Genomic DNA, 27,146 nt, shown 5'->3' on the forward strand with positions numbered 1-27,146 from the left:
CTGAATGAAATCGAAGTATTTCAGGGGCAAAAATACTCAGAATTTAATTACAGTAGAAAATATGAGTGACCACAGAGGTAGTAAAGCAAGAGAACTAGCTGCATAGTCAAGTCTTTAGAAGTTTTTGTTTCTTTCCTGGGGTATACAAATCCTTACCCCATTGCAGAGTGATTTACTACCCTCACCAATCCTACTGTTTTGTCATAGGCCCCTCAGAAATGAGAGCTAATATTTTTTTCTGAATACCCATTTTTGTTCCTCTTAAACAGAAAACTGCAGTTAGAAGAAACATATTTCATCAAATGACTAGAGAACTGCCCTAGAAGACTGACTGCAATGACTAGAATCAACTTTAGCACTGACACATCAAGAGGTAACCAATGAAATATTTTATTTTAAATCTTTCCTTGTGTGTACCTCATTTTCCCCCATCTATAAAATGAAGCTATTACTTAGCACATATATTGTTCACCATAGCATTGTAAGATATCCTGCAAATAAAAAAATATATACATAGGGGCACCTGGGTGGCTCAGTCGGTTAAGCATCTACCTTGGGCTCAGGTCATGATCCTGGAGTCCCGGGATAGAGCCCTGAGTCGCACTCCCTGCTCAGTGGGAAGCCTGCTTCTCCCTCTCCCGCCCAACCCACCACCCCCGCTTGTGCTTGCTCTCTCTCAAGTAAATAAATAATATTTAAAAAATAAAAATAGGGCTCCTGGGTGGCTCAGTCAGTTAAGTGTCTGCCTTCAGCTCAGGTCATGATCCCAGGGTCCTTGGCTCTCTGCTCAGTGAGGAGCCTGCTTCTCCCTCTGCCTGCCGTTCCCCCTGCTTGTGCTCTCTCTCTGTCAAATGGGTGAATAAAATCTTTAAAAAAATAAAATAAAATAAAAATATAGATTGTAAACATTGAAAATGCATTATACTTTCAAGTAGTAGAAATAATATTACTATTCCTGAGAGAAAATTTTTTTTTAAAGTAGGAGAAATGAAATTACAGAAGCAAGCTTACCATCAAACCTGGTGGTCCTCGGGGACCAATTGGCCCTGGTAAACCAGTAGGACCAGCTGGGCCCTGTTATAAAGGAAGTGAAGAAAATGATGAAAAAAAAAACCTCTCACTATATCATGCAAAGAATTAATGAATGAAATTTTAACTTAAGTAATTGCCAGAATTTGGTTACACAATTCTACAATTCTGCAGTATTATAAGCAGAATTTTAAAATGTATAAGAATAAAAGGATTAAGTAACTATAAAGAAATTCAACTAAAAAGAATGGCTACAGCTTTTAGAAAACTGATGTTTTACAGTGGCAGATAACAAATGTAGGACAAATACACAGTAAGGAAGTTTTACAAAATAAAGTGATAAAGATGGGTGTTTAGTGGGACTTTTATGCTACAAACGGGAAGGGAAGGACTACCAGTTTCTAGGTGGCTTCTCTGTTTTAAAGTAAAAAATAACTATGTATTTATCCAAAGAAAGTGAAAACACTGATTTGAAAATGTATATGCACCTCTATGTTTATTGCAGCATTATTTACAATAGCCAAGATACGTAAGTAACTCAACTGTCCATCCATAAGTGAATGGATAAAGATGTGGTGTGTGTACACACACACGCACACACACACACACACACACACACACACATACTGGAATGTTACTCAGCCATAAAAAAGAATAAAATCTTGCCATTTGCAACGTGGATAGATCTAGAAGGTATAGTGCTAAGCGAAATAAGTTAGAGAAAGATAAATACCATAGGATTTCAGTCATATGTGGAATTTAAATTAAGAATTTAATCAAAACAGAGAAATTAAAGAGACAATAAAAAAAGAACAGATTCTAAATAAAGATAACAAACTGATGGTGCCAGAGGGGAGACAGATGGGGGAATGGGTGAAATAAGTGAGACAGATTGAGAGTACACTTATTGTGATGAACACTGAATAATGTACAGAATTGTGGAATCATTATATTGTACACCTGGAACTAATATAACATTGTATATTAATTATACCAGAATAAAAAATTTTAAAAAATGCAAAAATTAATTAAATTAAATAAAAAATAAATAAGATTAAAGACAAAGAAGGAAGTGAGAATAACTGGGACAACAGATAAAGGAATGATGCAACTTTTGTGGAACACAATTTGGCATCCTAAAAAGCTGAAAATTTGACTTCAGTGAAATCCAGCAATTCTGTATCTAGGTATAAATCCTGGATTATTTTGTAATTTTAAAAAATTCCCAAACAACCAAATATTCAATAATAGGAGATCAGAGAAACAAACTCTAGTATGTTCACACAATGGAATGTTATATGGAAGTGAAACTGAATGAACTACAGTCACATACAATAATATGGATGTATCTTAATATATCTAGTGGAAAAAGTTGCAGAACTATATAAATGTTATGTTATTTTAAAAGCAAAATTAAACACTCTTGTTTAGAGATATATGTATTTATGACAAAACTATCTTTAAGAAGCAAAAGAAAACTCAAAATGGTACTTATATCTTCGTAGACTGCAGAAGGATGTGACTGTCAAGGAAACCCCAGGTTGATTCAAAATTATTTGAAATGTTCTAGTTCTTAAATGTTATTTTGGATTCATAGGTGTTCATTTGGTAGTTATGTTTCATAACATATTTTGCATGTATTCTGCTGCATTTTCAACTATTACATAACAAAATATTATAAGGGATAAAGGGCAAGATTGAGAGTACTTAAGAGCACATGGATGGCTTTTGTCAAGCATGGAATGAGTTGGTAATTAATGAAAAAATTCCCCAACAGTGTATCTAAGTAATCAAATATTAGAAAGTACTGATTTTTTTTTGGCAAAGGGATCAATCTTTGTGAAATATAAACCTCAGGAAATTGACTATCTGATCTATAAATACTCAAAAGATACTGCTGTCTTTATGCATGTTATCTATAGGCTAACATAACTTTTTTCCCTAAGATTGTACTTGATGTTCACCATGCATAAATTTTATTCCTTCAGCCTTCAAAATATGCTCATATATCATGCATAACTAACAGTGTTACAAATGATGTCTTCTAATATCTTAAATGGGAGACCTACAATTTTTATTTTTAATCAGACCATTTACAATTATCAGGACTACTCCTACCACCTACTGATCCTCACGGCAGAAGAATAAGAATACAGAAGTGTATTTCTGCTGCCAAACCCCAAAACAAAAATTTCCATGGAAACTGCATAGAAAGATAAAAGAACAAAGCAGTCCTTTATAAAATTCTCCCTGGTCCAGATTGCTTTTATTTTCAGGTATGAGGTACATGCAATGTCTATCAAACTTCAGATAATTTCTGTAACTAAAATAGAAGGAACTAAAGGCTGAAGAGAGAAAAGTGATGCTGTGATCTGATTTAATTAATATAGTGAAGAAGAAAATCACTGGATACTTACTTGTATTCCAGGAGGACCTGGATATCCTGGATTACCCTTTGGTCCTGGCAGTGATGACATAATTATACTGCCTGGTTCTCCCTGAAAGAAATCATCCGTGGAAGTTGTAAGTAACAGTTATGACACATGAAAATGGGCAAGAGCACAAAAAATGATCTGAGAATTAAATGTGTCATATAAATGTTCTGAAGATTAGGCAATCTCAGTAATTAACATGAATAAATTTACCTTTTAAAGGGAAATGGGGAAGTGGCCAGAATACACTGAAGTACAATCAATGTATTAAGGGCCTATGGTACCTTCAGTTACTCATTCATTACAAAACATTTATTAATTATTACTATTTTCCTAGAACTGTGTTAGGCTCTGGATACTCAGTAGTGAAGGAGATAAACAAGACCTCTGTCCTCATGGTGTTAACAATGTACTGGTTTTGAAATGCAGATCATAACATGTAAACAACTAAGACAACAAAAGGTTCAGTTAAAGGCTATGGAGAAAAACAATGTGGTACATGATAAAGAAATAGTGGAGAACTAAAAAGAAGTGATAATTATGTGACATGATAGAGGTGCTAATTATTATTACAATGGCAATCATAATGTATAAATGTATCAAATTAACATGTTGCATACCTTAAATTTATAGTGTTATACATCAAATATATTTCAATTAAAAAAAGAAATAGTGAAGGAATTAGTTTGGGTAGTCAAAAAAGGGCAATCTGTGAAGGCAACATTTAGGCTGAGATCTAAAGGATAATCAGGAGTCAGCCAGGTAAAAATGGGTTAATTAAGAGTATTAGGTAGTTGAAGTAGCATCTACAAAGGACCCAAAAAATGAAGAGCTTGGTACATTCAAATAACTTAATGCAGACCAGTGTGATCAGTGAGCCAAGGGAAAAGTGGTTTAAAGAGAAGTCTGGAAATGTAGGAAGGGACCAGAACATGCAGGTCTCACAGGCCTTGAAAAAGAATGTGGACCTTATCTCAGATGCACTGGGAAGCCTTTGAAAGTTTTTAAGCAGGGAGATTAAATTACTGATTTATGTTTTTAAAAGATCATTCTTGACTACTTAATCTAGAATAAGTCAGGCTGGGAGGTGAGGGGACAGTAGTGAAAAAAAAAAGACTAATTAAGAAGCTATTATAATAGTCCAGATGAGACATTATGGTTAGTGTGGTGGCAGTGGAGATGGAGAAAAGTAGATGAATTTAAGATATATTTTATAGGCAAAATTAACAGTATTTAGTAATAGAATGGAATGAGGTGTGTGAAGGAGTAGAAGATGTAAATACTAACTCTCAGGTTTTAGGGGTCTGGGTTAACTTTGAACGTGCTAATCTGAATGTCTCAGAGATATCGGAGTAGAGATGTCAGGGAGGCAGTTTAATACATGCATCTAACTCAGAAGAAAAGTCTATTTTAGAGATATAAATGTAGGTATTCAGTAGCTGGATTGTAAACAATACCATGAGCTTTAACAACATTGCTAGGCATAGAAGAGAAAAAGGGGTCAGAATTGTGTCCTGATACCTGCTACATAGAATAGAATGAGCTTGTATAGAAGACTGTGTGATGACCAGAGAGATACAGAAGAAAAATCATGGAAGGGTAGTGTCACAGAACTCAGGGAAAAGAGCATTTCTAGAGAGAGAGCAGATGGTCAACTCTATCAAAATGTAATGGGAACTGAAAGTATCAGAAACTTGAGGGGCACCTGGGTGGCTTAGTCGGCTAAGCATCTGATTTCAGCTCAGGTCATGATCTCAGGGTCCAGGATTGAGCCCCACATGGGGCTCCCTGCTCAGCGGGGAGTCTGCTTCTCCCTCTCCCTCTGTCCCCTCACTCTTTTTAAAAAGATAAAATCTTTTTAAAAAGAGGAAAAAAGAAAAGAAACTTGAGTCTGATATACACATTTACAAGCGTATCAGCACATAGAAGATACTTCCATGGAACAATGGAGATTACTTAAGGAGGGCTTGTGGGTATCTGCACAACTTCTAGAAACATCTACTTTAAGGCAGAAGTCAAGAGACATTATCTGATTGAAGTTGCAAGCTTTCCGAATATCTTATTCAAAATGTTTACTTTCCTAGCATGAGATGCTTACCTTCATACCTGGGATCCCAGGAGGTCCCTATTATTAAAAAGAAAATGATTATTTTATATACATGAGAGGGGTGCGAGCAAAAGAACACACTGCTTCCAAATAGAGTCAATTAAATAGACTACGGTAGGGTCATTCTAAGTAAACAGTATCTTAGGATACTTAGAGATGACATTTATATTAAATACAATAGAATCCTTGCTTTTACCCAGCACAGAGCTATACTACCAACTTTTTTTTAAAAAAATCTTTTTATAGTTTACTAGTTTCTTTTTTTTTTTTTTCTCATTAAACTTTTGTTTTAATGGGTCTCAAAATTCTGTGACAGATTTTTGGTCAAGTTGTTTCCATTAAAAAGTACTGATTTTAAAAACTAATAACTTAAAACTGCCACACACACACAAAACAAATGGTCCACAGAACTTTCTCCTTTCCTTCTGAAGGTTTTACGATGCACTGTTATCATTAACCAGTCTTTTACTATTAAACTTAAATGGCCAATTGACACAAACAGTTCTGAGACCGTTCTTCCACCACTGATTAAGACTGGGGTGGCAGGTATTGGGGATAATATTCATTTAGCCTTCCGAGCTTTCTGGGCAGACTTGGTGACCTTGTCTGCTCCAGCTGCCTTCTTGTCCACTGCTTTGATGACACCCACAGCAAGCGTCTGTCTCTGTCACGAACAGCAAAACAGCCCAGAGGAGGATGGTCAGAGAAGCTCTCAACACACATAGGCTTGCCAGGAACCCTATCAACGATGGCAGCATCACCAGATTTCAAGAACTTGGGACCATCTTCCAGCTTTTTTCCAGAATAACAATCAATCTTCTCCTTCAGCTCAGCAAACTTGCAAGCAATGTGAACTGTGTGACAATCCAGCACAGGTGCATATCCAGCACTGATTTGGTTTGGATGGTTCAGGATAATCACCTGAGCCATGAAGCCAGCTGCTTCCATGGGTGGGTCATTTTTGCTGTCACCAGCCACATTGCCACGACGAACATCTTTGACAGATACGTTCTTGACATTGAAGCCCACATTGTCCCCAGGAAGAGCCTCACTCAAAGCTTCATGGTGCATTTCAACAGACTTTACTTCAGTTGTATAGTTTACTAGTTTCAAATGTACTACTTTGCTCCACATGAATGCACTGAGCTCACTTTCTACACTTCTGCACCTTCTGTCAATTCCTGTGTTCATTATAATCCCAAATTATATAACTTACTGGAGGACCCTGTAAACCAGGAAAGCCGGGACTGCCTGGAAATCCACGTTCTCCCTAGGAATTAAAAATAAAAGAGGATGGAAGAATAAGAAACAAAGCATAACTATACCAACAAACAATAACTTGTTGAAAAGATTTCTGTAAAAGCCATTCAGAAACATGCCAGATTGCCAAAAACTCATTAGCCTTCCCTTTCCAATTACTTCAATATCAACTGCTCATATCAGTTCAGCCTTCTAAGATACTTTTATCCCTACTCATCAGTCCTAATCAGAAATAAAGAAAAAATCTTCTACCCCAGTCATTTTCTTCTGACAAATCCATTTTGAGACGATCATACCACAGATTCCTGGCCATCATCACATTTAATAGTTAATGATTTGTCTCAATTTCCTGCCCATGCATTATATAGATTCTTATTTTAACTGCCCTATCTCATTTTTCTTTTATTGTAAACTATTTCAAATTATTTTTGTGAAGAGGAAAAGATGGTGAGAAAGAATGCCATTAATATCACCAAGAGGACAATAATAGCAATAGTTCTAGCAATTGAAGGTCATTATGTTTTCTAGGCACCCAATTTTTCTCACTCACTATTGTAAAGTACTAATATGGACATTTGGTTTAGAAAACAAAAGTAAAATTGCTGTAGAAGAACCCCAATGCAACCTCCTTTCTAATACCTACATGCCATGGTAATCCTAGAGACATTCTTCTCAAAGGTTTAAAAGGGTAAGATTATTACAGCCTTTGAGTTACTTTGTCCAGTACTCCTCTCTCCATCACTTTTTACATATGGAAAAAATAGGCCCAGAGAGAAAGGAAATGGCCTGTACATCAAGTTTAGAAGACAGAAAACAAAAGAACCCATATATTCTGATTCCATCTCTAGGGCTCATTCTATTAGTTAAATAGTAAGAAATATTTTTTAAAAAGCATTTAATCTGAAAGTATACATAATAAATTCCATTTAAAAATTTGTTGCTCACATAATTGGGGGCCTCACACATAAACTAATCATGAGATCTGCTAAGGTGCTACTTTATAACAAGGAAGAAAAAGATCTCTTTCATCATATAGCATACTATACACATTGTGGATACACTGGTCTTCAAATTTAAAACTTTGGCTAATGGTCTTTCTGTTGCTCAAGGCATGCTGGCAAACAAACAGATAACCAGAATAGGCACAAGAATGTAGCCCACTTTAAAAACAATGTTCCATGCAAACTACTCCACATTGGTCCTATTACTGTAAGGCTGCCCCAGCTGAAATGAAGAACTCGGGCAAGCCTCACAAATCCGCCCCACCCTGCCAAAAATATATTGTTGTTGTTGTTGTTGTTATTGGCAAGAGTCACACTGACCTGGAGAAATATTGGAGGTAAAAATAATTTTATTGCCTTCAAGTATATACTACAATAATTATCACAAAATACAGCCTTCATAATACAAAACAGTTTGTTCAAGTTATTTTAAATATGTACCCTAATACAAAATCTGACACAAGCCATTAAGTTAAAAGGATCGAGGCTATTTCATGAACAGTTCCACAAAATATCACGTGCAGAATGGAAAATGCCAAAAGGATATACAGAAAATAATAACATATTGCATTAATAGATAGGAAAAGGAGAAAAGTGAGGGAATAAGAACAGAGGCTATGATAAACAAATGGTCAAAAAAGCAAATTTTCCTCACTTTTTATCCTTGCTATCACTTTATAATAAATCCAAACAGTTGACGGAAGATAAGAAAAGTGGGCCAGGAAAAAATGTTTTTCATATGTAAAGTTTTATTTTTCTTTTTAAATTGTTAAATTCATCATTTTAGCTGATGGAGAAGTTTCTGTTTTCATATTAATAGTTTATAGTAAAAATTAATGTCCTGTATTACAGGTAGATTTTTAGGATTTTTCTTAAGAAAGTTATTAGGCAAGGTAAAAAAAAATTCAAAACATGAATTTTTGAAAACTTACATTGTACCTAGTTTTTAAAAAGGCAAAGCTAGTGAATGACAGTCATTAAGTATTACTCTTAACAACTAATATAATATTTGAAATTTATATATCCTAATTCCTTTTTAACTTTCATCCTACTTTACACTAAAGTCAAAATAGGATTCAGGGGTGCCTGGGTGGCTCAGATGGTTAAGCGTCTGCCTTCGGCTCAGGTCATGATCCCAGGGTCCTGGGATCAAGCCCCACATCGGGCTCCCTGACCAGTGGGGAGTCTGCCTCTCCCTCTCCCTCTACTGTTCCCCCTGCTTGTGCTCTCTCACTCTCTCTGTCAAATAAAATCTTTAAAAAAAATAGGATTCAGTAAAAACCTTCAATCCAATGCAGTATCTCGGCTGATTATACATGTCTAGAGAATTATCGATGTTTCAATATTGAAAATGTTAACTCAGAACATACCCTATGTATGTCTTAGACATGAAGCTACTATATCTCTAACATTCTTCATATTGATTTCCTTAAACTTTAAAATCTATTACTATCGGGGTGCCTGGGTGGCTCAGTCCCTAAGCGTCTGCCTTCGGCTCAGGTCATGATCCCAGGGTCCTGGGATCGAGCCCCACATCGGGCTCCCTGCTCTGCGGGGAGCCTGCTTCTCCCTCTCCCGCTCCCCCTGCTTGTGTTCCCTCTCTCACTGTGTCTCTCTCTGTCAAATAAAGAAATACAATCTTTCAAAAAAAATAAAATAAAATAAATAAAACCTATTACTATCAAGCATATTGCCTAAGATTAAGTTGAAAAAAATCTCACCTTGGTTCCATTGCATCCAGGGATACCTTGAGGTCCCGGGGCCCCATCATGGCCTGGCATTCCCTTTGAAAAGGGATATAACACATGTATAATATTTCTTAGATTACTTTTGAAGGAATTTTCAATTAAAAAGCCAAATTCTACTTACAGGAAGACCTGGTGTCCCTGGAAATCCAGGAAGTCCAGGAGGACCCTATAATAAGAAATAAATTCCTTGAACCAAACAACAATCAGTAAGAATAAAATTATATCCTACCTAAGGGAATTATGAAAATTACATTTAGAATAGCAATGGACAAATGTGTCTCATTGATGATTTCCATTTGTTCTTTCTATAGAAAAAAAAAACCTCCTACACGTGTTTAAAAGTCTCTTTTATAGGAACTATAGAAGAAACTCCTATTCGAGGGAACACTGTCTTCATTGCACGTAAGCAGGAGCAGGCAAATTAGGGGAAGAAATGTCTTTTCTAAAAGATAAAGTGGTTCTCTCAGGTTTGTGATGAATACTGAATTTAGCAGGGGATGGGGAAGTGGCAAAAATATCTGCTCCTGAGAACATCAATGTGATCACTCCAAAAATTCTTCCATCAAATTTCCCTGTCAGAATTGGCAAAAATACAAGTTTGACAATATTCTCTGTAGGTGAGACTCTGGGAAAGAGGTACTCTTATACACAGCTAATGGGATTCAAACATCATGGAGAGAAATTTGAAATATCTAGCAAAATTACATGTTTTTACCCTTTGAAGCAAACCATTTCTAAGAACCTATCCCAAAGGTACACTAGAAATTATGAAACAAAATCTGAATTTCAAGGTTATTAAGATTACAGCATTGTTATCACTAAAGTTTAGAAATGACCATTTAGGGGCACCTGGGTGACTCAGTTGGTTGGGCGTCTGCCTTCAGCTCAGGACATGATCCCAGGGTCCTGGGATCAATCCCTCGTTGGGCTCCCTGTTCAGCGGGGAGTCTGCTTCTCCCTCCCCCGCTCATGTATTTTCTCTCTCTTTCTCTCTCCCTCTCTCCCTCCCTCCCTCCCTCTCAAATAAATAAATAAATAAATAAAATCTAAAATAAAAAGAAGTGACCATATAACCACAATTATAGCTAAACACTAGAAACAATAGGGGCATGACTAAATAAATTATGGTACATTCACAAAATGCAAACCTATGCAGCCCTTAAAAACAATGAGAAAGATCTCTGTGCACTGAAATATGTAGTAATCTCCAGGACATAATGTTAAGTAAAAGAAACAAAGTGTAAGTAGCATATATAATATGCTACACTTTTATAAGGGTGGTGATAAAAACAATGAAAAGATAAACAAAAAATAATAAAAATAATTATATCTGGGGGAAAGAGGTAGGGAGAAAGAGGAAAAAGAATGGGGGAATGGCAAGAATGGATGGGAAGCATCTCTGACTATACCATTATTAGAGAACAATGTAAATATTTTAAGTAATTAAAAATAAAAAATTAAGAAGAGGTAAAAAGAGAAAACTACTAAAAATTGCAAACAAACTAGAACCAATGAACTTAATATATATCTGGTTGTTGACATAAACCATACAAAGAAAAAAAATTACTTCAAGTGCCTTTAAAACAGATATTTTGACTGCACTTTCTTAGTGAAATCAGTCAATTCAAAGAGGAAAAAAGAACAGCAAAGAAATAATGGCATTTAAGAATTCTATTATTAACTATTAAAATTGAAATTGTTATTTTGTTCATCTGTAAATTGCTATTTTGAAGCTATCATAGGTACATTGTAGGATAAAGAAAATAATAAATTATATTAGTGTCATTAGGAATCAAGATTTTCACTGTAGGGAGGGGAAGGTGGCAGGGGAGAGAGAAAGTATACAGAACTCTTTCCATTTTAAATTTCAATTGGAAGTAATACTATAAACTCATGATATTTTTTCTCTTTAGAAAATAAATTTTTCCTAATTCTGTCAACTGAAAAGACATCAAAATAATTGACTACCAGTAGCAAAGAAAACCCCTATCATTAGACTGTAGTATCTAAATCACATTTTTCACTAAAAAGAGCCTAGAATCAGATACATGGCCAATTTCAGATCTGGAGAGGAAATGTACAAAATGAGGCTGAGGAATCTTGTATCAAAAAGCAAGGAAGTTATCAAAGATCAATATGTTTTTTTCAAAAGGACACAGGACAGGGGCCAACTTAAATGGGCTACCACAAGCCAAAGAGATGATAATTTTGGCTTCAACAAGAATAATGAGTACAACTGACTGGATCACATAAATTCCATGTGTTTATAATAATAACAAATTCTTAAAACCTTCCTGACCATCACTCAAAGTTGCTGGTGTACTAACTCATTACCCTATTAGAATTTCAGCTGATAAATCAGAATTCTAGCTAATAAATGAAGGATTTATAGAATTTTAAAAATCACCCTTCTGCAACTCTGAACAAAAAATGGATCTGGGCAATGATCATCAATGAATACTAAATCATTAGATGAAAGTTGATGGGGAAATTCTGATGGCAAAATCAGGCCCATATACCTGCGATCACTAATCAAACCTAACATCAAAAAAGTGGGATAACAGATGTCTGTGCCATAAGATGTAATTCAGTAGTAAGTATGCAGCACTATGTACATAGTATTCTTTTTCTATTTTTCTTTAATATTTTGCAGTATAATTTATATATAGTATAAAGCACAAGTCTTAAGTATATAGCTCTTTCTATATCCCCAGAAAGTTCCCTAGTGCCTCTTATAAGGCAACCTCCAGTCTGCAGGAAATATGGGGGACAGACGAACAATTTAAATGACATCATGAAGAAACAGATCCAGAATGTAGAATGAAGTACAATACAAATGACCCAGTTTCTCCAATAGCATAATAAAAGAGGCTTAAAAAACACAGCAACTAAATGCAGTATGTGGACCTTGCTTGGAGCCTGGTTTAAACAAACCAATTGTTAAAGGACATCCATCGTGGAAATCTGAGTAAGGACTGAGTTTTAAAGTATATCTGAAAAATTACTGCTAATTTTTTGAGGTGTAATAATGGTAAACTGGTTATGTAGTTATCAGAGAGACATACTGAAGTATTCATTGGTGGAATGAATGATATGAGGGATTTACCTAAAAATATTCCCCCAAAATAGTGGTGGGGTATAGATGAAACAAACTCGTCAAAATGTTGCTAACTTTTGCAGCTGAGTGATGGGTACATGGTGGGGTTCACTGTACTATATTCTCTGTACATTTGGGTATGCTTAAAATTTCCATAATAATAAGTCTTAAAAATTGCATGTCAAGATTGCCTCTGGGCTGAGACACAAGGATGCAGGAACTATCCGGCTACTTATTCCTCTGCACTTCTGAAGTTCTAGTTGAGGGACACAGACTACTCAGGCACTTGCAAATAGGAATTGAGAGAATGGACGGGGTTTTTTGTGTTTTTTTTTTTTTAGTTTCAGCAGTGCTTATGACATAGTTAATGGTAGCTATAGCTATTATGCAATACATTATGATTCTTATGAAGAGCTTTAATAATATATTGATATCCATTTATACAAAATAACACACAGACGTGTCTGCTAATAAAACCGAGGGTTTTGCATTTCTTTCCTGCTTCTCCAGTTCCTTAAAAAACACCAGGCATGAGTAGCACATAAGGCAAGCTATATGTTGTCAAGAAGTATACAGCAAACAGAATGTTTTTAATGTTTATGTAAAATTTGTACATCTACTAAATTTCTGGAGATCAAGGGATCAGAATGTTTAACTGTCTCTGTCACATAAATAAACATGTTATGTCATCACCTGTGTACTTTATACTCGTATTAAGGGGCCTTGTCAATCTATGAACACAGAATTTTAGAGCTAAAAGGTACCTTGGAGATTATATTGTTTAACTCTCTAATTTAACAAATGAAGAAACAGAGGCTCAGAAAAGTTAAATAGGAGCTTCCAAAAGCCAGGGCTATTTTTAAACTCGTTTCCCCCAATTCTAAAACACACTGAAAGATATATATCAACCTAAAAGCTTTTCAGAAAAATTACACTAAATGTGCACTTCCATTTTGAGACAAATCCTGGTTTTCAGAACATTAAAATGAAAAATTATATATCTTAGAATTGAGAAAATGTTGTATACTTCCAAAGTAGTTACTTTTTAACACAGTGGTTTAAATTAGTGCTTCCCAAACTGACTCTCTTCAAGATACACAAAGAAAATTGTAATATTTGTATATGGTACACTGGGAAGGGTACACAGCCTGAGGTGATTGGCCCTCTGAACCCAGAGGACTGAGATGATCACACGGTTGGGAAGTTCTGGTTTAAATCATTTGTATGATACATATTTTTAATAAACTGACAAATTGTTGGAATTTAGCACTTGTATTTCTTATCCATAAACTAATTTAAAATCTTCTTACATTAGTTTAAATAGACATTTGGATATATAAAGATAACTACCAAAATACTAAAGAAAGGCTAATTGTAGACATACCAACTCTTATATTTAACTTTTTAAAGACTATATTTTTCTTTTTGCATTTTAATATGACTCTTTTTCAGTTGTTTCATAACACTTCATTTGCTTTTTCTCTGTTTTGACCAACAAAACATTTGATATCCACCAATTATCACTTACTCTGATCCCTTTTGGTCCTGGTGGCCCTGGAATTCCATCATCACCCTGAAAAATACAACACATTTAGTTCTTGTTCCTCCTAAAATAGCCCTCAAATAACTAATTTTACATTATAACAATAAGAGACTTAAATTTTTGTGAATCTTTGTGAAAGTGAGAAACTTACATACCCAAGGAAGAAGCATTTATCATCGAGACTGAGCACCGAGGTAAGTTATATGATAAAAAAAATAAGAAAGGTCTTTATTTACTGAGAAGAAAACTGCTGACATGTAGCAGAAACTTTGTACCTGTAAAGTGAACTATGAAAATCATACAAAACAAAGATGAAATAGTGGTACTGATACTCCTCAAATCATTTATGCATAAGCCAAATAAATGCTGAAAATCTGGGCAGTTTCTACATTGTGTCAACCTACTTGCCATGCTGGTAATAAATAGCATCATTTCTGAGCCCAAATATGTGCTGCTCTTGAGTCTGCTGTTTTAAACCTTTGCTTTGTTTTATAAGGCCCTTTCTACTGGCAGAGCTCAGCAAAGAAAAGAAAGAACCATAGACTTTCCTTTCTAAGCTTCTTCTGTAGACTCCATGCAAAAGAGGCTGCCCACATGTGTGTTAATCTATGTACCCATTTCTAAGTTACAATTGCATTGCTGAGAATTTTAAGTTTTGCCTCACTAAGTTTTTATTAACTAGTTTTTTAAAAATGGAATAAAGAAAACCTAATTCTGCTCCAAAAGACGGGAATTTCAGTGGACCATACAGCTAGTAGGCCACCACCTGAGGCTTTAGATAGGTTTTATTAATCTGGGACATCTTGCTTTACACAAGTGGTTTCTAAATTACACAACTCATAACCTTAGAGGTTCCACTGGAGGTTCCTTGAAGCCTATGTCACAGCCCTCCTTCCATCAGCGCAGCTCTATTTTTATGTTTTATGTGGGGCTTCCATAAAAATTTTCATTTGTAACAAGGGTTACCTGGTATAGTAGTTTCTTATGCTGCTGTTATAAATTACTACAAACTTAGTGGCTTAAAACAACACAATCTTATAGTTTTGGAAATCAGAAGTATGACAGTGGTCTCAGTGGCGAGCCCTGTTGCTTTTTGGAGGTCCTAGGAGGAGAATCCATTTCCTTTTTTCCAGCTTCTAGAGCAGCCAGCATTCCTCAACTCATGGCCCTCTTCAATCTTCAAAGCCAGCAATGGTTGAATGAATCTTTCTAACATTGCATCAATCTGACACTGACTCTTCTGCCTCCCTCTTCCACATTTAAAGGACTCTTGTGATTATAATGGCCCCACCCAGATAATCCAGAATAATCTTTTTACTTTAAGACCAGCTGATTAGCAAATTTAATTCCATCTGCAATCTTAATTTTGCTTGTCTCTATAACCTAACATATTCACAAGTCCTGGGGATTACATCATGGACATCATTAGGGGGTAGATATTATTCTGCCTACTATACCTTGCTTTTCAAAAAGTTTAATAATCAACACTTTCCACAACACATGCACCTCTAAGGAGATTAAAGTAAATCTAATTCTATTTTAAAACAACCAGAAGGCCGTTTGCTTAATGAATCTCTTTGTGCCTTTCCACGAAAGGCAGAAATAAGACAAAGATTCACTGGTTGCCCTCCCAACATGGTTAAATAAGAGGAAAGCAGAGGTATAAAAATTGGAAAGGATAAGGCAAAACTACCATTATTTGCAAATAATATGATTGTATGCAAGGAGAGCAAAGAAAATCACATGAAAAACTACTATAATCAGTAAGGTAATTCAGGAAGATAATTGTATAACTGTATATAAAATTAGTATGAGAAAATCAATAGCTTTCTTAAATACCAACTACCAGTTAGAAAACATAATGGAAGAAAATATGCAATTTACAATAGCAAAAAAAGATAAAATATTTAGGAATAAACTTAATAAGAAATGTATAAGATTCATAAGAAGAAAAGTTTAAAACATTTCTAAAGTTCAAAAAGGAAGATGAGAAAAAATGGAAAGGCATTCCATGTTCTTGGATAATAGGAGTCAACATAAAAAATAGTCAATTCTCAACAAATTTAGTTAAAATTTGACACAATAAAAATAGAAATAACATGAGTTGCTTTTTTTTTTTAAACTGGATAAGGTGACTCTAAAGTTCACATGGAAAAATAAACAAGCAAGAACACTGAGGAACATTCTGGAAAAAAAAAGAACCGTAAGGGGAAACTAGCCCTGTCAGATACAAAAATACAGCATAATACATCAATAATTAAAATAGTTTTGTTCTGATATTTGAATAAGCATATCATTGAAAGAGTATGGAAGGTCTAAAAACAAGTCCATATATTCATGTGAATTTGATTTATACTGAAAGCGGCACTGCAAATCAATGGGGAAATTTACATTGGGACACATTTGTGAGGACATCTGGAAAAAAAATAAAGGTGGAACTTATATAACAAACCACACACCAGGATGAATTAGAAATAGGTATTTACATGAAGAAATTAAACTATTAAAATACTAGTTGAAAAAATGGGAAAATTATTTTATAATCTTACAGTGGGGAAGGCATTTCCTACTCAAATCCAAAAGCCATAAAGATCCCCTGAAAAACACACAGAGACACATAAACACACACACACACACACACACACACACACACACACACATGCACATACTCAGCAAAGACATGACAAACTAGGGGAAATAACTGCAACTCACAACACAAAAGGTAATCACCCTAATATATAAATAGCTCATTAACATATAAAACCACCAATACTGTTAGAAAAATGGGAAAATGAAATGTCATAGAAGACAGTTCATAGAAAACACAACTGAATCTTTGACCTATGAAAAGATGCTTAATCTCACTTTTAATAAGAGAAATGCAAACTAAAAGCATTGAGAGACCATTTTTCATCTATCTGATTGACAAAAAGCCAAATTTCCTAATAGAGTTGGTGAAGCTATAGGGAAATTGCTCTTCTTGTATATTGCTGAACCAAGGATAAATCATACAACTTCTTGGGGGGCAATTTGGCAATATCCATAAAAATACATAAATACATGTACCCTCTGAGCTACCAATATCACTTCTAGTAATCTTACAGAGATAATCCCTTATTGGGGAAAGGAAGTCTATTAAAACTATACATTTTAGCAGCGCTGTTTGTAGAAGAAAAAAACTGAAAATTATCTAACTGATCATCAGTAGGGGACTGGCTTAAAAAATTAGTTTATCACACAATGGAATACAGTGCAGTTATAAGAGATAATGAGGAGGTTCTTTGTATACTGATATGAGAGATCTACAATGTGTATTATGTGAAAAACAAAGATCAAACATGTTGAATATGCTACTACTCTATAAACAAAGGGAGGTAAAAGTGTGTCTATGTGTATTTAAGCATGTATGTGCATGTATATACTTGTATCTATGTGCATATTCATAAAAACTAGCGAGCATATTCACAAGAAAGTATTAGAAATTGGTACCTATTAGGGATATGTAGAACTCAGTGGCTAATGTTCACAGGTGGAAAGGAAGTATTTTTCACTATATACCTTCTTATGTTAATTTATTTTCAATAAAATGAATATATTATCTATCAAAAATTAAATTTTATTTTTAAAAATAAAGAAATCTCTTGGAAAATTTTATATATACATTCCTATATATGTATTTGTTTTATATATCTTTACTTTCATATATAAGAATATAAAGATTAAAGAACAATCCTATAAAATTTTTGACTGGGCATATATGTTAATACATATATGCATGTACTAGAATACCCGATCACATAAAAAGTATAAATTCAGCTATGCTGGGAAGCATGAAGTCATATCGGAGATAGAGGCTTCAAATTTAGAATCCCAGTGTAGCCTTCTCATTATATAGATACTGAAATGGAATCAAAGCAAAAGATTGGACTACTTTCTAAATCTAAAATGCATACCACCACACCTTTAAAAATTATCATACTATTGTACAATAGTTCTAGTTAATGCTAAATTATTTCAAAGGGATTCAGGTGTAGTTAACTTTTTTTAAGCTGCCACAAATCTTTATTAAAAGTGCCACCTCTCAGTAAGCATGGTGCACAAGAAACTCAGCCCCTAATCCTGGGTAAACTCAGGTGCAAGAAATGTCATTTTATTTTCCTATGGTTCAGCTTAATTTCTATTTCAAAGCACCCACCTCATTAACATGATTGAAATTTAACCTCAGTCGATTGGGAGTCCCCACCTCATTTTCATAAGGTTGTGCCTAAATTATGGAGAGTTTAGGGAGTTCCAAGTTGTTGAAGGTTGGGACAGTCCCATCCAAGCTGGAATTCACTGAGATGTCCCATGCCAGTAGTATGCATGGATTACTGCTGACTTGGTGCTCAGTTCCATCCACTTGACTCTTTCAGATCTCTCTGCTATTTCTGTGCCACTCCTAGGTGCACAAGAAACATTCTGTTGTTTTTACACCTCATTAGCCTTAGGAAATTCTGTTAAATGTCCCATCTACTTAACTTCTATGCAGTCATTTAGAGTCTTGCTTTTTCCTTAGCATAAAGTTCTACTCAAGAAATTTAGCACAGGTCCCTTCTGCTCTCGAATCTAACAAAACTACCACAATGTACTGTCACCTCCTCAGAGATCATGCCCAAGCACACACCCCCAATCTCGGTTCTGATATAGTTAAGTGTTTAAAAGTACTTATGTATTTAAATTAATTTCCTCCTTTATTGGAAAGACTACCTGATGAGTATCCATTTGATCTCCTTAATACTCTAATAACATAATGTACCACTATTACGTGAAATAAGATTAGGAAGAAAAGGTTTTTAGACTACTTTTCCTTTCCAGGCAAATGAACAGAACTGGCCCTTTCATTATCAGTTCACCAGTCCACCTATTACAGATGGTAAAGGGCAATCAACCAAAAGAACTATTTTTAGAAAACCGAGAAACTTCTCTGAATCTTAATATTCACTATTATCTCTTCCCATTCCCTACCTTAACATGCACATAAGATGCTATCCTCGATTATGGTAGAGGAGAGACTGCCTGCGCTGCAGTCAATGGGGAAAAGTCTTCCCAAATGATAGGACAACTGCACCTTTGGATCCATGAGCCTGGGTACAGGAAAGAAAGGTTGCATGGATCTATCCTTTCATCTTTCTCTCCCACAGAACAGCCTGAGTGATTTCTACCTCACCAAATTCACTGCTATACCTGTCCCAGGAAATTCCACCACTCTGAATTTGACAAACTGCTGAATATGTCACCCACCATTCAACCCCATAGATAAATACCTGACTGCTGTGCCACTGAATAAAACAAATTGACATTTCTCTAAACATGGAAATTTTTAGTACCTCAGATACCCCAACCTTATTATACTGGACCTGATGGTCCCACAGATGGACTCTGAGACTACAGAAACAAAACGCCTCCTCACAGGTAATATTGCTCCTGTCTGAGACAGGATCTGAAGCATCTGGGAAAAGGGAAATGGGATCTGCCACTGGGCCTGTTTTGACCTCAATAATGGTGGCCTCCTACCCCCCATACCTGTGCCCACCTTATACAAATTTTCCAATTCTACTCAAGTACTCTACCCACCAGAAGAGACTTCTGGCTCATTGACCCCCATGGTAATAAATCGTTCTTATACTACCAGCACTGTGTGTATCTCCCCTGGGGTATTATTTCTTTTGTAAAAGCCAGGCCTTCAACATTCTTACCAACGTAACATGTACATATGGGGGCATTGATAAGAGACTGCCACATATTCAAGACAGCCCCTCCTATTGAGCATATCAAACTAAACAGAGTAAGAGGAGCATTCCAAAACCAGGTACTCTGGTTACTGAGGAGAACTGTCATGTGGTATTACCGATTCTACTTGTGTATGCTCCAGGCAACTATTCCCACTCAGGGTCATTCAATTCCAAAAAGTTGTGTGCAACTTTGTTCGAGTTAAGTAAAGGTCAAAGACCTTTATGACACTTAGACCAAAGACTTAATGACACTACTTCAGTTTTAGAAGCAGAACGGACTAGCCTCAATTCCTTGGCCCAAATAGTGTTGGATAACAGCACAGCCCTTAACTTCCTGCTGGCCAACCAAGGTGAGGTCCTCACTGGTACTGTTCCATGGGGAAAAATGGAACAGTGGGGAAAGATCCTAGGTGCTTTTTCTGCTTAAACATTTTGCTTATTACACTGTCACAGTAAAAGGCTTGACGGTTCCTTTCATTTTGGCTTGTTTTCTTAATCAGCTACTCTGACACCTGGCAGTTTAGCTCTCTCCAGCTCAGCTGAGCTCCTGACAAAATTTAATTTTTGTTAAGGATCCCAATAACCACATCCAATTAACAGCATCTTCCAAAAACATTTGAATATGGCAGTAATATTCAGTTTTTAAAAAAACCAACAATAAAATACAGACTCTTAGCTATTCTATTATTTTATTTAGATATTAATTTCTGGCTATAATTCAATAATTTCTTAGTTGATTTGACACCTAGTCCCACATTTAAGATGCCTTCATGCCTCTAGTATTACTGGTTGGCAACCTGGCACATACCTTTTGTCCCCGAGGCCCTGGAGGCCCTTCTGGACCTGGAAATCCAGGCAAACCTGGATGGCCTTCCAAACCTGGAAATCCTCTCTCCCCCTGCAATTGAACAAGAGTGAATGTTATTTGTGAATTTTCAAGCATGGGTATGGTTGAGATTCAAAAAGATCAAAAGACTATCTAGAGAACATTAATTTAATGATACTAAATTCATAATATCCACTAACATGAGAAAACCTATAAGATGTAAGTGGAAAATCATAAACCATTCTGAATTTATATCACATATGGTAATGTAGTCTCTTGCTTTCTTATAAAAGTAAAAAGCCTATCAGAGATGAAATGAGGTTTAAACATATTGACATCAAGAGTTTAACAGGGAAGATGGCAATAAATTCAGGAAACCAGGTCTGTAGGGGTTACATAAAATAAGTATGGTGCAGGAATGAAGAAGTGTAAAAGAAAACCATCTGAGAAGTTTTCAGATTTGTTCCAGAGTAGAACAGTTGCAGGATTATCCAGAATGGCAATTCATTAGCTGATGACATAAATTAGTCAGAAAAGGGCTCCAGAACATCAAAAATTTTATATTTCTTCTGTTTGTAAAATTAATACAAAAAGGAATACATGGTTATTGTAGAAGAACAAAAATCATATAAAGAAAAAAACCACCAGCAATTCCTCTACTCAGAATTATTAACTGAACTGTAACTCAAGTCCCAGTTCTGACCACAGCACTTATAAACATCAGCACAGAAGGGCTGCCAACCTACTAGTAAGGTTTCCTACATTTTATCAGCATCTATACAATAAGGTTGCCTGATGTGCATATCTGCACAGACAGATAGGTGGGCGTGTAGAGCTGCCATCTATACTAATATATCATTATATCAAAATGTTAGGGTTAGTTAACTTGCATATAGCCAATTATAGAAAGAGTGTGAGCCCTGAAACCCTGGGAGATCCAATCACAGAAAGCAAATTCACCACTATTAAGTTTAAGAACCCTGAGGGCTCACTGCTCCATGGCTTGTGCTCCCAACTGCAGAGCTGCAAACAGTTCCTCTCCTTTTCTAAGTCTTGAAGTCTGAGTCTCTGGACCTCATTCTAGGAACCTTTTCACCAGATCTTATCCACAGTGACAGCCTAGGCAGCACCTGAGAAAGAGAAAGCATCCATATCTATAAGGCAACTGACTAATGGGCCATTGGAGGCACATGCCCCTAGAGGTTGTGCAATTGTTGGGTCATAGGGTAGCTCTATTTTTAACTTCTTGAGGAACCTCCATACTGTTTTCCAGAGTGGTTGCACCAGTTTGCATTCCCACCAACAGCGTAAGAGGGATCCCTTTTCTACACATCCTCACCAACATTTGTTGTTTCCTGAGTTGTTAATTTTAGCCATTCTGACTGGTGTGAGGTGGTATCTCATTGTGGTTTTGATTTGTACTTCCCTGATGCCAACTGATGTGGAGTATCTTTTCGTGCGTCGGTTGGCCATTTGGATGTCTTCTTTGGAGAAATGTCTGTTCATGTCTTCTGCCCATTTCTGACTGGATTATTTGTTTTTTGGGTGTTGAGTTTGGTAAGTTCTTTACAGATCTTGGATACCAGCCCTTTATCTGATATGTTTCTTGTCAGCAGGAGTCTAGCAAATTTTGTTTTTAGCAGTGTGCACTTGGACACATTTCTTTGGCAGAATTGACATATTTTATTATTTGTGTGTTAAACTTACTTTTTAAAAGCAGTTTTATTGAGGTACAATTAACATACAATAAACTGCACATATTTAAAGCATACAATTTGAAATTTTTTTCACATATATAACAATCAAAATAATGAACATATCTATCACTCACAAAAATTCCCTTGTCTTTTCAACAAATGTTGCTCAACTAGTCATCCATATGCAAAAAAAAAAAAAAAAGAATCTAGACAGAGACCTCATATTCCTCATAAAAATCAACTCAAAATGGATCATAGATGTAAATACAAAACTATAAAACTTCTAGAAGACAGCATAGGAGAAAATCTAGATGACCTTGGGTATGGTGATAATTTTTCAGATACAGCAAAGGCACAATCTATGAAAGGAATAACTGATAAAGTGGACTTTGTTAAAATTAAAAACTTCTGTGTGAAAGACAGTGTTAATGGGAATGAGAAGACAAGCCACAGATTGGGAGAAAATATTTGCAAAAGACACATCCGATAAAGAACTATTATCTGAAATATACAAAGAACTCTTAAAACTCAACAATAAGAAAACAACCTGATTTAAAAATGGGCCAAAGACTTTAACAGATACCTCACCAAATAAGATATACAGATGGCAAAAAAGCATATGAAAAGATGCTCCATGTAATATGTCATCAGGGAAATGCAAACTAAAACAACAATTACATACCACTACACACCCATTAGAATGGCCAAAATCTAAAACCCTGACAACACCAAATGCGGACAAAGATGTGGAACAACAGGAACCCTCATTCATTGCTGGTGGGAAGGCAAAATGATACAGCTACTTTGGAAGACAGTTTGGCAGTTTCTTATAAAACTAAATATATTCATATGATCCAGCAATGTTTCTTGGTATTTACCCAAAGGAGTTTAAAACTTATATCCACACACAAAAAAAACTGCAAATGGATGCTTATAGCAGCTTTATTCATCATTGTCAAAACTTGGAAGCAACAAACATGTCCTTTAGTAGATGAACAGATAAAGAAACTGGTACATCCAGACAATGGAATATCATTCAGCACTAAAAAGAAAAGAACTATTAAGCAATGAAAAGACATCGAGGAACTTTAAATGCATATTACTAAGTGAAAAAAGCCAATCTGAAAAGGCTGCACACTCTGATTCTAACTATATGATATTCTGGAAAAGAAAAAATTACGGAGACAGTAAAAAGATCAGCGGTCGCCAGGGATGGGAGTGGTAGATGAATAGGTGGAGCACAAAATATATGTAGGGCAGTGAAAATACTCATATAATAATATAATGATGGATACATGTCATTCATTTGCCCAAATCCACAGAATGTACACCAAGAGTGAACTCCAAGGTAAACTATGAACTGTGGGTGATAATGATGTATCAATGTAGGTTCATCAACTGCAACAAACGTACCACTCTGGTGGGGGATGTTGATAGTTAGGGAAGCTATGCATGTATGCATGTGTGGGGCCAGGGGGTATATGCAAAATCTCTGTATCTTTCAATTTTGCTGTGAACCTAAAACTGCTCTAAAAAATTAAGTCTTTAATTAAAAACAATATTGAAGTGAACATCATAAGTATAAAAAAATTTTGTGTTCCCTTTTATAATATTTTCCTCATGCCTCTATTCATCTCCCCCAGGTGATGACTGCCTTACTTTCTGTCATTATAAATTAATTTTCTTTTTCTAGAATTTTATATACATGGGATTATACAGAATGTACTCTTTTGTGTAACTTTTCATTGAGCATAATTATTTGAGATTTAGACATGTTGTGGCATATGTCAATAGTTCTCTCCTTTTTATTGCTGAGTAGTATTCCACTGTATAAATACATTACAATTTATTGATTCACCCACCTGTTAATACTAATTGAGTTGTTTCCTGTTTCTTGTTATTACAAATAAAGCTACCATGAACTCATGTACTACTTATATATAGATATATGCTTTCAATTCTCATAGGTAAATGCCTAGGAAAGGACAGTCATCTGATAGGTTTACACTTACCTTTTAAAGAAACTGTCAAACTTTTTTCCTAAGGGTTTGCATCATTTTATATTTGCATCAGCAATCTATAATAGTTCCAGTTGCTCCCCATCCTTATCTATACTTAGTATGGATATATTTTAATATTTAGACATTCTAGTAGGTTTATAGTGGTATCTTATCATGGTTTTATTATGCATTTCCCTAATTAATAATGTTGAGTAACTCTTTATGTGTTTATTTGCCATCTACATATCTTATTTTGTGAAGTACCTTAAAATCTTTTGTCACTTTGTTTCTAGTTTAATTGTACTTTGGGATGTTTATTTTATTAATGAGTTTTGAAATTTCTTTACATATTCTGTATATAAAACTTTTTATGAGATATGTGATTTGCAAATATTTTTTTCCTAGACTGTGGGTTGTATTTTCATTCTTTAAACAATGTCTTCAGAAAAGAATAAGTTCTTAATTTTGATGAAATACAATTTATCAACCTTTTCTTTTATGGATTATGTTTTTGGTGTCCTAAGAAAAATCTGCCTAACCCAAGATCATAAGGATTTTCTCCTATGTTTTCTTCTAAAATATTTCTAGATTTAGGTTTTATATTTAGGTCTATTGTCTACTGTGAGTTAATTTTTGTATACAGTGCAAGCAATGAGTCAAAGTCTATTTCTGTGCATATGCACATCTAATTGTTTCAGTACTATTTGTTGAAAGAGAATCTTTTCTCCACTCAACTGCCTTTGCACTTTTGTCAAAAAAATCAATTCATTATATATCTGTGGGTCTATTTATGGACTCTAATTCTGTTCCATTCACCTATATGTCTATTCTTTTGCTATTAACACAGTATCAAGTTTACTACAGTTTTAGTGTCTTAGAATTGTGTACTATATTGTGTATTTCCTTCTTTTTCTTACTTTAAATTTGATTTACTTGTCCTTTTCTACCTTCTTAAGTGGAAAATGTAGGTCACTGATTTTAAATCTTTCTTCTTTTCTAATATAGGTATTTAAAGCTATTTCCCACTAAGCCCTGCTTTAACTCAATCCTACAATTCTCAGTATGCTGCAGTTTAATCATTATGCAACTTGATGTATTTTCTAATTGTCCTTGTGATTTCTTCTTTGGTCTATCAGTTATTTAGAATAGTGTTTCCTAACTTCCAAATAGTTGGGAATTTTCTACATATTTTATTATTAATGATTTCATACTCATTCCATGTGGTCAGAGAACATATACTGATGTTTCCAATCATTTGGTATTTATAGGGCCTCATTTTATGGCACATCACATGGTCTATCTTGGAGATAATTCCATTTGCCTCTGAAAAAAACCACATTCTGTAATTGGATGTAGGACTCCATATATGTCAATTAGGCCTAGGTTGTTAATAATGGAATTCAAATCATCTGTGCCTTTACTGATCTTTTTTTTTCTAGTTGTTTCTATCAATGACTAAGATAGGTGTGTTAGGATCTATCAACTATGACTGTGGATTTGTCTATTTCTCCCTTTAATTCTGTCACTTCTGCTTCATGTATTTTGAAACTCTGTTGTTATGCTTTAAATAGTCTTCTGTCCATCACACAAGATCCCAAATAGCCAAAGTAATCTTGAAAAAGAAAAACAAACCTGGAGGCATCATAATTCCAGACTTCAAGTTATATTACAAAGTGGCAGTAATCAAAAACAGTATGAAACTGGCACAAAAACAGACACATAGATCAATAGAACAGAACAGAAAACTCAGAAGTAAACCCACAACTATACAGCCAATTAATCTTTGACAAAACAGGAAAGAATATCCAATTGGAAATGGACAGTCTTTTCGAACAAATGGTGTTGGGAAAACTGACAGTGACAGGCAGAAGAATGAAACTGGACCACTTTCTTATACCATACACAAAAATAAATTAAAAATGGATGAAAGACCTAAATGTAAAACAGGAAACCATCAATATCCTAGAGGAGAAAACAGGCAGCAATCTCTTTGACCTCAGTTGCAGCAACATCTTGCTAGACACAGCTCCAGAGGCAAGGGAAACAAAAGCAAAAATGAACTGTTGGGATTTCATCAAGATAAAAAGCTTCTGTACACTTAAGAAAACACTCAATAAAACTAAAAGGTAATTGATGGATGGGAGAAGATATTTGCAAATGACATATTGGATAAAGGGCTGGTATCTAGAATCTATAAAAAAAACTCATCAAAATCAACACCCAAAAAATAAATAATCCAGCTAAGAAATGGGCAGAAGATATGAACAGACATTTCTCCAAAGAAGACATCCAAATGGCCAACAGACACATGAAAAAGTGCTCAACATCGCTCATCATCAGGGAAATACAAATCAAAACCACAATGAGATACCACTTCACACCTGTCAGGATAGCTAAAAGTAACAACTGAGGAAACAACAGATGTTGGTGAGGATGAGGAGAAAGGGGAACCCTCTTACACTGTTGGTGGGAATGCAAACTGGTCCAGCCACTCTGGAAGACAGTATGGAGGTTCCTCAAAAAGTTAAAAATAGAGCTACCCTATGACCCAACAATTGCACTATAGCAGCACTATCAACAATAGCCAAATAATGGAAAGAGCGCAAATGTCCATCCACAGATGAATGGATAAAGA

General features: G+C 35.2%; 1 protein-coding gene across 1 annotated transcript in view; it reads right to left on the reverse strand.

Moving 5' to 3' along the window:
• The window catches only part of COL4A5 (collagen type IV alpha 5 chain), a 229,436-nt gene that overhangs the window by 108,291 nt on the left and 93,999 nt on the right, over positions 1-27,146 (reverse strand). Inside the window, exons 3-10 of the mRNA XM_078065482.1 lie at positions 20,797-20,886; positions 14,203-14,247; positions 9,699-9,743; positions 9,551-9,613; positions 6,785-6,838; positions 5,560-5,586; positions 3,447-3,527; positions 1,012-1,074 (exon numbers count right to left, since the gene is read on the reverse strand). Of these exons, the coding sequence (XP_077921608.1) occupies positions 1,012-1,074; positions 3,447-3,527; positions 5,560-5,586; positions 6,785-6,838; positions 9,551-9,613; positions 9,699-9,743; positions 14,203-14,247; positions 20,797-20,886 (468 nt within the window). The remainder of the gene's footprint in view (positions 1-1,011; positions 1,075-3,446; positions 3,528-5,559; positions 5,587-6,784; positions 6,839-9,550; positions 9,614-9,698; positions 9,744-14,202; positions 14,248-20,796; positions 20,887-27,146) is intronic.

The sequence above is a fragment of the Halichoerus grypus genome, chromosome X, assembly GCF_964656455.1.
Source record: "Halichoerus grypus chromosome X, mHalGry1.hap1.1, whole genome shotgun sequence".
In the NCBI taxonomy this organism is placed as follows: Eukaryota; Metazoa; Chordata; class Mammalia; order Carnivora; family Phocidae; genus Halichoerus; species Halichoerus grypus.